Source organism: Columba livia, unplaced genomic scaffold, assembly GCF_036013475.1.
Source record: "Columba livia isolate bColLiv1 breed racing homer unplaced genomic scaffold, bColLiv1.pat.W.v2 Scaffold_342, whole genome shotgun sequence".
In the NCBI taxonomy this organism is placed as follows: domain Eukaryota; kingdom Metazoa; phylum Chordata; class Aves; order Columbiformes; family Columbidae; genus Columba; species Columba livia.
Window position 1 is genome coordinate 18,477 of NW_027043379.1, and position 15,930 is coordinate 34,406.

Below are 15,930 nucleotides of genomic sequence, written 5' to 3' on the forward strand. Positions count from 1 at the left end.
TGTTGCCGAAGGGGCGGGCGTTGCGGCGTCCCTAGTGCGCATGCCCCAGCCGCGATCGCTGATAGGCGGCGAGAGAGGTGATTGACGTGTCCCGGGGAGCCAACCGGGATGCGGCAAGGGGCGGGTGCTGCGGTCTCCCTAGTGCGCATGCCCAAACCGCGAGCGCTGATAGGCGGCGAGAGAGGTGATTGACGTGTCCCGGGGAGCCAACCGGGATGCGGCAAGGGGCGGGTGCTGCGGTCTCCCTAGTGCGCATGCCCAAACCGCGAGCGCTGATAGGCGGCGAGAGAGGTGATTGACGTGTCCCAAGGAGCCAACCGGGAAGCGGCAAGGGGCGGGTGCTGCGGTCTCCCTAGTGCGCATGCCCAAACCGCGAGCGCTGATAGGCGGCGAGAGAGGTGATTGACGTGTCCCAAGGAGCCAACCGGGAAGCGGCAAGGGGCGGGAGCTGCGGTCTCCCTACTGCGCATGCCCCAGCCGCGATCGCTGATAGGCGGCGAGAGGGCTGATTGACGTGTCCCGGGGAGCCAACCGGGATGCGGCAAGGGGCGGGAGCTGCGGTCTCCCTACTGCGCATGCCCCAGCCGCGATCGCTGATAGGCGGCGAGAGGGCTGATTGACGTGTCCCGGGGAGCCAACCGGGATGCGGCAAGGGGCGGGAGCTGCGGTCTCCCTACTGCGCATGCCCCAGCCGCGATCGCTGATAGGCGGCGAGAGGGCTGATTGACGTGTCCCGGGGAGCCAACCGGGATGCGGCAAGGGGCGGGTGCTGCGGTCTCCCTAGTGCGCATGCCCAAACCGCTAGCGCTGATAGGTCCGCGGTGTCTCGGTGCCGCGCCGTGGGGGGAGACCGGGAGCGAACGGGAACGGGGGTCGGGGCGGCTGCGGAGCGCTCGCTGCGGCCGGCGCCCGGGTATCGGGAGGCGGGCGGCTCAGGGCCGCCCTTCGTGAGGTTTCCCGGAGGCGGCAGAAGGGCGGAGGGGAAGGAGGGGACAGCCGGGGACCTCCCGCCGCGCGCGTGTCCGGGGCGCGGCGGCTGTCGGTGCCCGCGGAGCCCGGCGGGACGGCGGGGGAGCGCGAGGGGAACGGAGCGGCGAAAGAGGCGGCAGGTGAGTGCGGCAGCGGCGAGGGTGACCGTGCCGTTGGAACGGGGGGAGCGGGAGGGGCCGGCGCGGCGCGGAGGCGTTCGGTTCCGGTTCCTCCCCCCCCCCCCCCCCGCCCCCCCCCGCCCTTACGGCCGCGCTGGCGAAGCTGCTGGGAGGCGTGCGGTCCGGAGCCGCGTCTCCCTCCGGCGCAGCGCCCGTGCCCGGTGCGGCAGCCCCTCCGGGAGCGGCGCAGCCCCCGTCGGTCGCGGGGACGGTTACAAGCAGAGCTAAGGCGCGGTTGCGGGCGGGCTGGGTGGCGTGGCGAGCGGGGCGCCGCTTCGGCGGGAGCTCGGGGCGAGCCCCGGCGGGTTCCGTGTCCTGCGGGCGCGGCTTTCGCGCCGCGGCTCTCTCTGTGCGCTTTTTTGTTTGGTCGCGTTTGTTTTTTGGGTTTTTTTTGGCGGGATTCCCGCGAAACGCGGCACGAGCGCTCGCCCGGGGCTGCCGCGGCGGGTCTCAGTGGCGCCGTCCTGTGGGCAAAGCGCGGTACTGCACCCGGCCGCCCCAACGCGGTGCCGCGGCGCGCCTCGGTGCTGCCGCCCTGTGGCGAAACTCGGGTACTGCAGCGCCCGGCAAGGGGGGGGGGCAGAGACGCCGATCGAGCCGCGGGGGTTCGCGGTCGGGTCTGTGCGTGCCGGTGTCCGTCCCCCCCCGACGGGGGTCAGGTCCCCATTGGTGTGCAAACGACATCCCTCTCTCGGGGCCTCCTTAAACGTTTAATGACGTAAATATTGCTCCTGCTAACGTTGTCGGCGCGGCTTCTTTCCTCAGTGGATCCGTCCGGCAGTCGGTGGCCCGCGGTCGCTCGGCAACAGCAGAAGCGGATTGAAGGGACCGGCCGCTGGAGGATGCCGAAGCCTCCCGGGTCAGCGGTGGGAGCAGCTTTGCGTAAAGCGAGGGGTACGTGAAGCCGGGCGTGCGGTGCCGACCGCCCAGCAGGTAAGGGAAGCTAAAGCTTTACCTCCAGGGACTTCTGCCCAGAAAGCTGAAGCAATTGCTCTCGCGTGAGCTGTAGAGTTTACGCAAAGAGAAGAAGATTAGTAGCTGCACTGATTCTAAGCAGGTTTCTTGAAGGGTGCGGGCCCTTGAAGCCGTTTGAAAAGAATAAAGTGTATTAACGGCACAAGGGAGGCAGATTAAACGTGATGCTCCGGTTGCTGGAAGCTGTGCTGTTGCTAGGAGAGTTGCCGTCACGCGTTGCAACGGGCCTCAGAAGGGAAACGCTGCTCAGGAAACTGGCCATAAATTGGCAGGCGCCGCTGTCAAACCAGCCACCGAGAGGACAGAGACCGGTACGGAAGCCGCGTCTCTGAGCCCAGGTGGCCGTGTCCTCCAGCCAACGTCAGGGAACTGTAACAAAGAGGATAAGCAATTAATAGGAGATTAATAGCCCGATCAGAATTAGGGTCCAAAGGAGCCGTCACCGGCGACGGGAGAGCAGCGGCGCCTCGCGGCGCGAGGAGCTGACGCGCTCTGTCGAGATCGGACGAACAGGTAAGAGCGAATTTAGAAGCTCTGTGCGAACGAGGCAATGGGAAACGTGCCTAGAAAACCGTCTTGATAGTGCACGCGGGGTACAGACAAGAGCAGCCGGACGAGGGAAACGTACCAGGACGACGCTGGCAAAGGGAGTTCTCCGAGCTGCCTGGAAAAGGGGGGTGTCGATACCGGCCGGCACGAACGGCTCCCTTCTCGGGTCGGCCGGAAGCGTTGCCGTGCCGGGGGGCGGCTGCCGGCCTGCGGGCCGGGGCTGCGGCTGTTTGGGGCGCTGCCCCCGCTTTGTTTTCCTCGGGGAGCCCCCCCACGCTCGGGGGCTTGTGGGACGTGCACGTGCGAATGACACGGTGTTCCCAGCTGCTCTGTTCTCTGCCTTGTTTTTTCAGGTGCCGGTCCCTGTTTTCTCTTCCCGCTTTTGAAGAGAAGCTGCCGAGTCAGCGTACGCTGCGGTGAAGTTCTACAAGATGCGGCCCTCAGGAACCGGTTGACGTGAGGGAAATGCTTTCTGACCGCCTGCGCGGTGAGGGGACGTTTTTCACCTTTTAGCTCCTTCTGCACGACAAGAGGGAGACGGAAGGTTAAGTAACACGTTGTTTAGGAGCTGAGAGCTTAGTTTGTATTTAACTAATAATTAAGAGACGTGTTGTCAGCGAGAAACTAAACGATTACAACTAACCTCATCAAATGAAGTAAAGACAGGCCAGCCAGGCGTGGTGGTGGAGTTGCTCTCTATGTGAGAGAGCAGCTACAGTGTACTAAATTCTGCCCAGGAGCGGATGAGGAGCGAGTTGAGAGTGTATGGGTCAGGATCAAGGGGCAGGCTGGCAGGGGTGACACTGCTGTGGGCGTCTGTTGCAGGCCACCAGATCAGGCTGAGGAAGCTGATGAGGCCTTCTATGGGCAGCTGAGAGCGGCCTCACGGTCACAGGCCCTGGTTGTTGTGGGGGATTTTAAGTTCCCTGGTGTTTGCTGGAAGGACCGTTCAGCCAGCCAGCCACAGTCCAGGAGGTTCCTGCCGTGCATCGGTGAGAACCGCCTCATGCAGGTGGTGGAGGAGCCGACTGGGAGAGGTGCACTGCTGGATCTCATCCTCGCTAGCAAGGAGGGTCTGGTCGAAGCAGGAAAGGTTGAGGGCTGCCTGGGCTGCAGTGACCACGAGAAGGTGGAGTTCAGCATCTTGGGTGGCAGGAACAGAACAGCAAGTAGAATTGCAGCCCTGGACTTTAGCAGGGCTAACTTTGGCCTTTTCAAGCAATTGCTGGGGGAAATCCCACGGGCAAGACTGCTTGAAGGAAAAGGGGCCCGAGATAGCTGGGTTGCATTCAGAGATTGCTTCTTCCACGCTCAGGATCAGAGCATCCCCACACGAAGGGAGTCAAGGAAGGGAGCCAGGAGGCCTGCGTGGTTGAACAGGGACCTGTTGGGTATGCTCAAGCAGAAGAGGAGAGTTTGCAGGTCATGGAGGCAGGGGCTGGCCACTTGGGAGGAATATAAGGCTGCTGTTAGAGGATGCAGGAAGGCAGCTAGGATAGCCAAGGCCCCCTAGAATTACAGCTGGCGAGAGGGGTCAAGGACAGCAAAAAGAGCTTTTTCAAATACATAGCAGATAAAACTAACACCAGAGGCAATGTAGGCCCACTGATGAGCGGGGTGGGTGCCCTGGTGGCAGAAGATACAGAGGAGGCAGAATTCCTGAATGCCTTCTTTGTCTCTGTCTACTCTGCCGGAGGCCGTCCTGGGGAGCCCTGTACCCCTGAGACCCCGGATGAAGCCAGGTCAGTGGAGGAGTTTGCTTTAGTCGATGAGGACTGGGTTAGGGAGCAATTAAATAGTCTGGACATCCATAAATCCACGGGTCCGGACGGGATGCATCCGCGGGTGCTGAGGGAGCCGGCTGAAGTCACTGCTGGACCGCTCCCCGTCATCTTTGCCAAGTCTTGGGAAACGGGGGAGGTGCCCGAGGACTGGAGGAAAGCAAATGTCACTGCAGTCTTCAAAAAGGGCAAGAAGGAGGACCCGGGTAATTAGAGACCGGTCAGCCTCAGCTCTGTCCCTGGGAAAGTAATGGAACAGCTTCGTCTGGACAACAGAGCAGTGAGGTGGGTTGCAAACTGGCTTAAGGAGAGAAGCCAGAGAGCGGTAGTCAATGGTGCGGAGTCCAGCTGGAGGCCAGTATCCAGTGCAGTGCCTCAGGGGTCAGCGCTGGGGCCAATGTTGTTCAATATATTCATTAACGATTTGGACGAGGGAATAGAGTGCACTATCGGCAAGTTTGCTGATGACACCAAGCTGGGAGGGGTGGCTGACACGTCAGAAGGCTGTGCTGCCATCCAGCGGGACCTGGACAGGCTGGAGAGTTGGGCGGGGAATAACCTGATGAAATTTGACAAGGGCAAGTGTAGAGTCCTGCACCTGGGCAGGAACAACCCCAGGTTCCAGTATAGGTTGGGAAATTACATATTAGAGAGCAGTGTAGGGGAAAGGGACCTGGGGGTCCTGGTGGACAGCAGGGTGACCATGAGCCAGCACTGGCCCTTGTGGCCAGGAAGGCCAATGGTACCTGGGGTGTATTAGAAGGGGGGTGGCTAGTAGATCGAGAGAGGTTCTCCTTCCCCTCTGCTCCGCCCTGGTGAGACCACATCTGGAATATTGTGTCCAGTTGTGGCCCCTCAGTTCCAGAAGGACAGGGAACTGCTGGAGAGGGTCCAGCGTAGGGCAACGAAGATGATTAAGGGAGTGGAGCACCTCCCTTATGAAGAAAGGCTGAGGGAGCTGGGTCTCTTTAGTTTGGAGAAGAGGAGACTAAGGGGGGACCTCATTAATGTTTATAAATATATAAAGGGTGAGTGCCATGAGGATGGAGCCAGGCTCTTCTCGGGGGCAAACAATGATAGGACAAAGGGTAATGGGAGCCGGAGGAGGGGATTGCTTTGGGGGCTTCATCAGGGGTCTGGGACATGCAGAGGCAGGGGGCCCAGCGGCTGTGTGCCCCCAATCCAGGGTGCCCCCATAGCCATGACCTGGGTGCCGACAGCTGCCTCTGGCCATTGATTTCTTCGTTATTTGCGTCCCCTTCGCTCTCCCGCCACGCTGCAGCGATGCTGGTGGGAGGGGGCGTTAAGAAACCCCCCCCACCCAGCACCCACCTCTGTGCTGCTGCTCCTTCTCTCTAGATTTATATATATTAAATATATATTTTTAAAAAATGAGGGGAGAAAAGACCATCTAGAGGCTCTCAAGGGCCAGTGCCCTCCCCAGCAGTGTGTGCCCCCCACCCTAGAAATAATACCTAGAAAATTGTTCCAGTGCGATTCTCAGGGGAGCCCCCGCTCCCAACACCCTGGCCCGGGACCCCCCTGACCCCCCCACCTCCGCCAACCCAGTCTGGTCTCTGGCTGTCCATGGTGGCCGTGGCTTTCTGGGGGGCAGGGGGTGGTGGAGGCCGTGGGCGGTGGGTGAGGAGGGGGCAGCCAGGCGGGCTGGGGGTTGTGGGTGAGGAAGCCCAGTAGGGACTGAAGCTCCCGGGGGCACAGACCATGGAGGTGATGGGGCTGATGCTGCTCTGTGGCTCTCGGGGGTTCGCAGCTTGGAGAACGTGGCCAGAGCGTCGGGGAAGTTGGGCGGCGTGGCCGGTGTGTTGCTGGGGGTGCACATCTGCGGGGGTGTCAGATCGGCCATGGATGGTTTTTGGAGTCCCAACCTGCCAACTCCCCATCACTGAAGATCTGGCTGCATCCCGCACCAGGGGATGCTCGAAGCCGAGCTCTGGTGGGTATTGGGGTACCCAGCGCTGCAGGGTCTGGGTGGCACCCCCAGAACGTGGGGGCTGCCTGGGGAGGATCTCCAGCCCAGGCAGGGCCAGCTCGGGCTGCGAAGAACAGTTTGGACCATCCAGGGTGCTTAGAGCGCTGGGGTGCAGCGGGTTTGGGGAGGGGACACTGCTCTGATGCCAGCTGCCCCGGGCAGGGATGAGGTGATGCAATGAGGACCAGCACGATGGGTGGGGAGAGTTTTGGGGTCCCTCAGGACCCTCTTCACCCGGCTCCCTGTCCCCTGCTCCACTTCACACCCCATTAGGACACAGAAAGTCAGGCAGGGCCCCCGGGACACGAGGCGCTGGCCGGGCCCCTCGCGGTTCCCGGCACGGCCCCTGCTTTCTGAGCACTGAGCTGAATTTAGTGCCCTCCCCACCTCCCCCCCGGACAGACCCGGCCCTTTTTGAGGCCAGTCTTGCCAAAAACCCCAGGAGCTCACGATGAAAATGAGAAGTTAAATGATTCCTCACAACACCATTCAACACAAGAACCGAGAGGTTTTTGACACCTGCTTCCTTGTAGGTGTCCTACTGAGCACTAGCACAAAGCCAAGAGCGTTGCTCAGCAGCACCAACCGCGTCTGCCAGGAATTAATCTTCAACATGAACCAGGGGCAGCAGAAGGCAATCACCAGCACCACAGACAGCAAAGGAGAAGTCTGCAAGATCCCATAAGGCTGGAATAGACTGTTGGCATCTGCTCTCCACGGCAAAACCGGAGGAGAGCGTAGAGGGAAAAGAAATGAAAGTCATTGACAGTGAAAAATGCGTGGCGAAACACAGGAGGTTCTGACACAAGAAGACCCTCCCAGGAGCAAGCCATGACTTCTGGAGCCAGCATCTCTGGCCCGGGATGAACGCTTGCCCATTGCCGTGCGTCCACTTGGGGTGCAAAACTGGGGTTTGAGAGGGGCTGTTGCCCCCCGGTGTCTTGCTCTGCCTGGAGATGTCTGTGCAGAGGTCCCTGGACAGGACGCCTCTTCCTCAGTCAGCGCTGGCAAAAACCATCTGGGGACACGCTCCGTCCCCTGGAACTCTTCCTTGTGTGACTCGCAGCTCACGTGTGACAGCGCTGCTCCAAACTTGGCCATCTCCAAGGACCGGCTTTCTTTGGGATGTGGGGTTCACTCTCAGAGGAATCATGGCAGCCCTGCTTTCTGTGTTGGGGTCTCCCTTTCAGCTATGGAGCAGCTTCAGTTCGCAGTGCAAAAGGATCTTGCAATGGCTGTGTAGCTAGCAGCAGCGTTTCTGAAGCATCAGAGGAGATGTCAGAGCCATGAGGCTGAGGGACGGGACTCCCAGCACAAGATTGCCCGTGTTTCAAAAGGGAGGCAGCCGTGCCAGCTGGAGAACCTCTCTCGCAGCTCCATCCCCAGCAAAGAGCTGTCTCTAGAGCAGTTCGTGCTGCTTACAGGCAAGATCAGCCTTTGCATTTGAACCACCTTCTTGCAGAGGTGACAGGAAACATCCTCTGGTTTATGTCGTTCCAGCTGCAAAGGCCAGAGCAGTGTTCTTGAGGGAGCAAGCGATGAGCACATTTCCTGGTCAGCAGCCGCTGGCTCGTGCCAACGGTCAAGAGAGGCAGAAGAAATCCCTTCAGAACAGCTCCCTCTCAAAAGACACCCTTCTGCTTGATGAACCGCAGGGAAAGGCATCCTAAACCAGGCACTTTGACCTTGTTTTCAGCCCAGGTTCCCAGTGCTGGTGCACTCGTGAGCCAGTCGCTGCCCATCTGCCACCAAGGGGAATCGCCTCTGAGGCCAGCTGTGCCATGGGGAAAGGAAAGGGTGAGACGTCGGGAGAGTTTCATTTAGTGCACAACACGGATAAAGCCATTCTCTCTGCAATTAAAACTGAGGGTATTTAATTGAGTGAAATGAGATTTCATTCCCCATGACCTGTCTGATTGTACTTTGAATCTGGGCACGGGCTGCAGTGACCTGCCACAACATTGGAGGTGTCACCAGCTGCATTGTAGGTGGTAAAGTGGGAAAGGCAGGAGGGAGCCTCAGCATCTCCCATCCCGTGGGTGACTTCATCACAAAGGACCAGGGCGGCGCCCGCTGGCTCCTGGGGCGGCTGTTGCCAGGCAACAGAGACACTATATTGTCCCCTGTCACCTGTGCCCCTCGCCCATTTGGTCACTGGCCGTGGTGGGATCACTTGCCGTGGTGGGATCACTGTGGTGGTGGACTCATTTTGGCAGTTGGATTGCTTTCGTGGTGGGATCGCTATTGGTGGTTGCACCACTTTTGGTGGTAGGATCGCTACTGGTGGTTGAACCACTTCTGGTGGTTGAACTGCTGTTGGTGGTTTTATCACTTTCGGAACTTGGATCTGTTTGGCGACTGGATCACTTTCATCACTCGGATTGCTTTTGGCACTTGGATCTGTTTGGTGACTGGATCACTTTCTGTGGCAAGGAGGAGGAGGAGAAAGGCTGCTGGCTGCCCATCCCTCCAACATCATCTCCGGACAGAAGAGCTCCCGTCTTCCCACATCCAGTTCAGTGTTTTCGGGCAGAGCAGCAGCGATGGCCACACGTGGACTGCTGGAGATGCTGAACGCCGCCATGGGGACACCCCATTTGGGGGTTGTCGACTTGGTGGCACTGCACAAATTGCTTGAGGCCATCATCGGGCAGCTGGGCCAGCAGGAGCTGTCTGTCCTGGAGCCAGAGCAGAGCCCGACCCCCGGTCTGGCAAAGGATCAGGACAGCAAGGCCCAGCCTGGCCAGGAGAAGGAGGAGGATGGAGCCCTGGGCACAGGGCAGCACCTCTGGAAACCAAAGCAGCAGCTGGATGAGAAGGACACGCTGGAGGGGACCGGGAGCAACTCCAAGGTCTCCTCTGTGGCCAAGGAGGCCATGCCAAAAACAACGGAAGAGGAGAAGAGAGATGTCCCCAAGGTAGATGCTCTTGCTGGTCCCTGGGTGCTCCCCCACGAGACGCCCCCTCCTCCGGGCTCCGCGCTGCCGTCGTGCCGCCCTCAGCCCAAGGGCTGGGTTAAGCCCGAGCTCCCGCAGCAGAGCACAGCGGGGCCCAGGTCCCCAGGGACCCTCCCCTGGGCTCACCCCCCACCCGCTCTCCCAGAAAAGGGCTTCGCTCCAGGACCTGTGGGAGGAGATCAGCAAGTTTAAGGAGGCGCAGTCCAGCCTGGAACAGGACGTGCGGGAGATGAAGGAGGCCATGCAGGAGGCGCATTCTGGCCTGGAACAGGACATCCAGGAGGTGAAGGAGGCGCATGTCGGCCTGGCAGAGGACATGCATGCCCTGCAGGAGGCGCATTCCGGCCTGGCGGAGGACATCCAGGAGATCCAGGAGACGCTTGGCCTGGTGAGCATCCCCTGGTGCCCCGGGAGGGAGCTGGGCCCTCGTCCCTCCCCGCTCCTGCTGCCCTGTCACACTGTGCCCCTGCCCCACGGCCATCGGTGTCACCAGCGTGAAGGGCAGCAGGAGGGAAGATGGGAAGGGTGTCCCAGGAGTTGCTAAGGCACTTTTGAACTAGAGAGCCCTCAAAACAGAACCATGGGAGGGGCAGGAGGGGAGATAAAGTTCTGCCCATGCAATTCAGCCGCGGTCCCCAGGCACAGCCCTGCCCAGTGTCCCTCTGCCTCGTGCCCCAGTTCACTCGGGGATACTCTTTAAATCCCGCTCCCACATCTGAGCGGGTGTCCCTCTCCTCGCCCAGCTCCAGGGGAAGCCCCGGGACGCTGCCGGGCTGCGCAGGGACAGGAGGCGGCTGCGTCCCCCGCTCCCTCGGGGACACCAGCCCTCCTGCCTCGGGGCACAGCCTGTGGGCTGGGGTGCTGGGCAGTGATGCTGGGGGTTCCATCCCTGGGGATCCCATCCCTCTGGTTCCATGGCCGGGCTGACCCCGTGATCACTTTGCATTTGGGCTCTCGTTTTCAACACGAGTCTGGCCATGCAAGATGGTGGTTTGGGGACGGGGACTGGGGACATGGCGGGGGGTTCTGGGGTCTGTCCTCTAGGCTGCCCAGCTGCCAGTAAACCTGCTGCCTTTTGCCTCTTCTTCCCAGGAGGGTGGTGGGGGCCAGTCTGCCCCCGCTGAGCCCACCCAGGTGGCCATGGACAGCCAGGCCAGGAGGAGCTCAGCACTGGAGCCAAAGGGACGTGGGACACAGCCTGGGATGGAGACCAGCAAGGGGACTGCAGGGTCTGGCTCCCCGGGGATGCAAGCAGGGATACAGGGGCAACCAGCGACCCCTGTGAAGTTGTCAGGCGCTCCCTCCATTCACAAGAGGTCTATTGGTGCCAACGCCACCACCCCGGGGATGCAGCCAGGATCCCCGGGCACCCAGGCCAGCACCTCCCTGGGGACACAACCAGGGGCCCCTGATGCCCAGGCCAGCACCGCGGGGATGCAGGCAGGATCCCCTGGGACCCACACCACCACCCCTGGGGTGCAGCCTGGGTCCTCCAGCTCCAAAGCCACCATCCCAGGGGATGCCCAAGAGCCGGCCAAGCCCTGGGGCTCCACCAGCACCTCAAGCTACGAGTCGGAGATGCGGGAGGTGCTGTCACAGGTTGGGCAGCTCGGCCAGCTCTGCGCTGGTCTGAAGGAACAGGTGGAGCAGCTTAAATCTACAAAAGCAGAAAGCACAGATCTTGAGGACGTGCGCCGGCTCTTCCCAAAGGGAGGTGAGAGCACGGGGGGGCTGGCGGGGTTGTTTGGTGTGGGGACACCCTGGGTCAGGGGCTCGTCATGCTCAGAGCCTGGCCCCACGGGTGAGACCCCCTCACCGACAGCACATCCCCTTGCACCATGTCCCTCTAGGCCGGCAGAGCATCACCAGCATCCTGGCCGACCTCAGGTGCCAGGTGTCCTTCCTGCAGGACACGGCCAGGGCCCTCCACGGGGAGAAGGAGAAGGTGAGCCGGCAGCAGTCCCCGAGGGGCTGTGGGGACAGCAGTTTGGGCAGGGAGGGGGCAGCTGAAGGCTCCCCGTGCCAGAATGACACAGGGGGCTGTGCCCTCACCCCCCCCACTGCCGTTCCCAGATCAGCAAGGTGGAGGATGCTCCCAGAAAGACGAGGGGGTCTGGAGCCGGTAGGAAAGCAGACGGCAGTGGCCAGATGACCCAACAGCCGCGGTAAAAGGATGGGAGAGGGTTTCCTACCTGCAGGGCTGCGAGGGATCCTGGGGTCTGGGAACATCCCAGTTTGGGGGCCGAGGGACACCCCCACGAAGGCTAAGCCTGCCCCTGCCCCTGTCTCGCTGTCCAGGCCCAAGGGACAGAAGGTCAAGGCAGAGCGCAAGGAGCTGGGGAAGCAGCAGGAGCCAACCCAGGCCGAGCTGGAGCAGTTTGCGGCCAAGTACGTGAATAAGTTGGTGATGGAGGCAGCACAGCAGCTGCAGGCAGAGGTGAGGCCCGGGGGCAGCGCTCCCAGCCCCCGCTGGCTCGGGGGGGGTCCTGGCGGGGTCCCGGCCACGTCCCCTGGCTGGACGGGGCCATGGAGCCTCCACGGCACCTGGGCTTGTGGGCGGCATCCAGCCCGGCTCAGAGCTGATTCCTCCTCCCCTGCCAGCAGGTGGACGAGCCGAGGACGACGGCGCAGAGCGGGGGACACGAGCACGCAGGGTGCCACGTCTGCAGCCCGGACACCAGGGTGCTGCTGGGGAAGCTCCTCCAGCGCTGCGAGAAGCTCGAGGAGCAGGTGGAGTCCCTGGTCCAGAAGGCGGGCAGCAAGGTGGAGAGTCATCCGAAGTGGAGGAGACAGGTAAGGAGATGTGGTGTAGGGGGCTTGAGCTGCCAGGACCCCTCAGACATTTCAACATGGGGGAGCCCCTCGCTGCCCCCCTAATTGGCTTGTGAGAGTCAGCAGCACGGAAGGGAACTAAAGCCTTGGAGCAAATGTCCTGCTTGCACTGAGGGCCCGTGGCCACCAGCCAAAATACCCTGGGTCTGTCCCCGAGGGGCAGCCACCCCCTTGCTCAGCACCGCCTTGTCCTCTTAGTCCCTGCAGCAGGACGAGCAACTCAAGTGCCTCCAGGCCAGCATCATGCAGCTACAAAAGGACTATGAGAAGTTGAGCTCGGCCCTTGCAAACCTCCAGCAGGATCGTCAGCAGAAGCAGAATGACATCAAGGTGGGTGGCTGTAACCCGCAGGAGAGCCCAGGCTGGGACCCCAAGGGGTCTGTCCCCCTGCCACCCTGCTCGCAGCCCTGCACAGCTTCCCCATGCCTTTCCTGGAGGTTTCTGATGGGGTGGGGAGGCAGGGGGTGCTCGGCTGGCCGGGGGGCAGCTCCGACCCTGCCGTGGCATCACGGGCTGCTGTCTGCCTTGGAAGGCTCTGTCCCAGGCCCTGGGGAGGCTGGAGAAGAAGCAAGCAGACAAGGAGGAGATGCTGGTGCTGGGAATCGATGAGGTACGGGCTCGAGGGGCCCTGGTGCCAGCCAAGGGTGTCCCAGGCAGGGTGACAAACACCCCTTGTCCCTTGGGTGCTGGCTGGCAGAACCAGCCAGGGGGAGGGAGGATTTCCAGCCCGGCTGCGGGTCCCTTGCCAGGTCCCTCTGTGGCCCCGAGTCCCTTCGGCTGGTGGGACCAACCCCACGGGGGTGATGGGGTGAACAGGACCACGTAGCCACTTCTCCCTCTCCCGTTGTCCCTGCATCCTGTCCCCACCGCTCTCCTGCCTTTCCCCGTTGCTAGAAAGCAGACAAAGCCGCCCTGGCTGACAAAGTCAGTCGCAGCCAGCTTGAGGCGTGCGAGGAGCGGCTGACCAAGATGATGGAGGAGGTGACGAGCCAGGTGACGGGCCAGGAGAAGGGCTGGCACCAGTTCCAGCGAGAGCTGCAGAGACAGATGGACTGCAAGGTGAGGGCTCGTCCCCTCCACGCAGCACTGGCACCTTGGGGGCCTGGCAGCCTAAGGCAGCATTCTTGCGAGGGTCCCCCCTCCCGGCTGTGCCCCAGGGGACCGCCATGTCCCATCCTGGGGTAGCTGGCTGAGGGTGTCACCCGTCCACAGCTGGACCGCCGGGAGCTGGGGGCGTTCCGGCAGCAGCAGGAGGAGCGGTGGAAGAGCCTCAGCGGGCAGCTCCAGGAGAAGGCGCTGCAGGCAGAGCGTGACGATGCCGCTGGGATTAGGAAGTGAGTGCGATGGGGACAGTGGTGGCTTTGGCAGTGCTGGCCCTGTTCCTGCTGGCTGTCCCGGCTCGTGCCGGTGTGGTACCTGGCGTGGGAGCCATGTGGGCAGCGCCCCTGGGGATGCTGAGCAAGTGGCTGTGCCTTGTGCTCCTGCCAGCTGCAGCTTCCCAGCGATAGAGGCGGCACAATGAGGGGGCACGTGCGGGAGGAGCCCTCCTGAACCAGTCTTGGGGGGTGGGTGCAGAGGCGTTTTGTGGCAGGTGTGCAGGTGGGGCTGTGCCCCCCAGGAGCTCCCCAGCCCTTTTCTCCCCCCTCCAGGCAGCTGCTGCCCGGTTTCCATTGCCTGTCCTGCGACCGGCCCCTCAACATGCTGGCACCTGGACCGTGAGTAACTGCCCCCTGAACATGGAGCACCCCCCGACCCCTTCTGGCGTCGAGTGACACACGGGGTGCCACCTGCCGGGCACTGAGCACCCCCATGTCCTGTCCCACAGGGAGCGGACGGGCGAGTGTAGATACCCCACTGTTCCGCGGAGCTGCGGAGGCCAACACACCGTCACGCCCCCGCGCTTCCAGCCCAAACCGCCCAGCACCCCACGGCCATCCAAACCCAGTGCCCGCAGCCCCAACAAGGTAGGGATGACAGAGGTGGGGAGGGGGATCTGAGCCTGTGGGGGGATCCATCCGTGCCTCAGTTTCCCCGGGGAGAGCTGGCTGGGGGAGGGTTGCTGGGGGATGCGGAACGGGGCCCCGTGTTTGGGTCACACGCTCTCCCCTTCTCAGAAGGACGCGATGCAGCTGTCGGGCCAGGACGGCACTGATGGGAACCAGCAGGACGAGCAGCTCTCCATGATGGGGGGCTCTGAGCTGCCCACAATGCCAAGGGCCACCCCAGACACCCCGACCTCCAGGAACCGGCCAAGTATGGCCCTGTCAGGGCACCGGGGGGCAGAGGACACCCCGCTGTCTGGGGGGACGGGTCTGTGCCCACAGCTGGGCGGGGTGGGAGGGGGGTCTGGGGTCTGGGCTGGGCTGTGGGGGCAGCACTGGCTGCTGGGGCAGCCGGTCCTCGTGGTGGAGCTGGAGGGAGCTGGGGGCACATGGGGGGTGGTGCTGGGCAGTGTGGGACAACAGCCTGTGTGCTTCAGGGTGGGGGCAGGACCCTGTTGGTGGGTGTCTGTGGCTGACCCTGCCCCTCGCCCCCAGGCACCCGCTCCTCGCTGAGATCAGCCGTGCTGCAGCACCTACCAGTCTCGTCTCCCAGACGCTTCACCCTGGCACCGCAGCTGCTGCCGCCCATCCCGCCCCCCCGCCGTGAACCAACCCCCTGACAGCCGGGCAGGACGGGGTCCCGGCCCCGGTCCCACCGCCCCGGGCACTGAGCAGGCAGCGGCTGCAATAAATGGCGATGGGAAACCAAGCACCGGTGTGGTCTGAGAGGAGTCCCTGGGGCAGGATGGCAGAAAGCCCCGCTGTGTTTGCTTTTTCAGGAGAAAAATAAGTGCTAAAAAGGCGCTTTGGGGGTGCCCAGGTGGATCCAGTTGGTATCCAGGCCCCCCCAGAAGGAGCACGGGGAGCAAACCAGTGGGCACCAGGGCAGAGCCAGCAGAGGCCCATCCTGCCCCCGGGTGGGGCTGAGGTGTCCATGGGCTTCAGAAACACCCCTGGGACTAACTGGGGGGACGGGGTGAGGGGGGAACCAGGGGGCTGTGCAAGAAGCCGGGCTGGCTGTCGGCAGCCGGAGGAGGGGAGCGCTTTGCGCTTTGCTCTGGGTCAGGGGATCCAGAACTGGGGGGACGCAGCAGCTTCGTGCCCCGCCCCGGGGTGCCCACGGCCGCCATGTCGCAGATGTATTGTTAACCCCGTCTCCCCCCCACTTCCCCCTTTTGCCCCTCCCTCTCCCCCCTTCCCACTCAGGACAGGCGATCCGGAGGGAAAGAAGGACACAGAGAAGAGAGTTGGAAAAACTGGCAATGTTTTACTAATGCTATATTAAGAGTAGAGAAAATAATACAAAACCAATCCTGAAAGTCTCAGCAACTGCAGAGCCAGCACCTGAAGTCCTGGACTGGACTCTGCAGCCAACCGGAGCTGGATTCAGTCTCTCAGCAGGCCTCAGTTTGCAGGGACGACTAGCAAGGTCCTCTCCTAATGTCACCATAAGCAGAAGGGACGAAAAGGGGCAAAGAGGACAAGATCCTCATGATCTGCCACTTGTATATGAAGTATTCATGTGAAGGGGATGTTATACACGGTTGGTCAGTTTGTTGGTCACCTGTTTCTTGTTGCTCCTCTTGCAAGATGTGAATCTGTCCTTATCAACAAGTAAGCATTCCATTGCAATGTTTATCAAAACATGTGTGTATC

General features: G+C 62.0%; 1 protein-coding gene across 8 annotated transcripts; it reads left to right on the forward strand.

Annotated features, from left to right (window-relative positions):
• Nucleotides 1–1,073: 1,073 nt before the first annotated feature.
• Nucleotides 1,074–14,983, forward strand: LOC135578076 (uncharacterized). 8 transcript variants are annotated; one of them, XM_065048267.1, is made up of 18 exons: nt 1,074–1,109; nt 1,914–2,042; nt 3,026–3,159; nt 6,977–9,361; nt 9,546–9,788; nt 10,493–11,114; nt 11,251–11,345; nt 11,474–11,565; nt 11,699–11,837; nt 12,002–12,193; nt 12,431–12,562; nt 12,765–12,842; nt 13,127–13,291; nt 13,445–13,566; nt 13,882–13,947; nt 14,058–14,196; nt 14,347–14,485; nt 14,770–14,983. In XM_065048267.1, exons 4-18 carry the CDS (start codon nt 8,987–8,989, stop codon nt 14,892–14,894), a joined length of 2,724 nt encoding a protein of 907 aa, XP_064904339.1. In that variant the 5' UTR covers nt 1,074–1,109; nt 1,914–2,042; nt 3,026–3,159; nt 6,977–8,986; the 3' UTR covers nt 14,895–14,983. The 8 variants fall into 8 exon arrangements, with proteins under 8 accessions (XP_064904339.1, XP_064904338.1, XP_064904342.1 ...); XM_065048265.1 differs by lacking the exons at nt 1,074–1,109; nt 1,914–2,042 and adding an exon at nt 6,225–6,407 and having other exon boundaries at nt 3,068–3,216; XM_065048266.1 differs by lacking the exons at nt 1,074–1,109; nt 1,914–2,042 and having other exon boundaries at nt 3,046–3,216.
• The last annotated feature ends 947 nt before the right edge of the window (nt 14,984–15,930 follow it).

What these genes read in the sequence shown, in the direction of transcription:
- LOC135578076 (XM_065048267.1), top strand. Translation starts at nt 8,987, where the DNA reads ATGGCCACACGTGGACTGCTGGAGATGCTGAACGCCGCCATGGGGACA. An exon ending in ATCCGAAGTGGAGGAGACAG is followed by an intron (nt 12,194 to 12,430) that starts GTAAGGAGATGT and finishes TTGTCCTCTTAG; the next exon opens with TCCCTGCAGCAGGACGAGCA. An exon ending in AACATGCTGGCACCTGGACC is followed by an intron (nt 13,948 to 14,057) that starts GTGAGTAACTGC and finishes CCTGTCCCACAG; the next exon opens with GGAGCGGACGGGCGAGTGTA.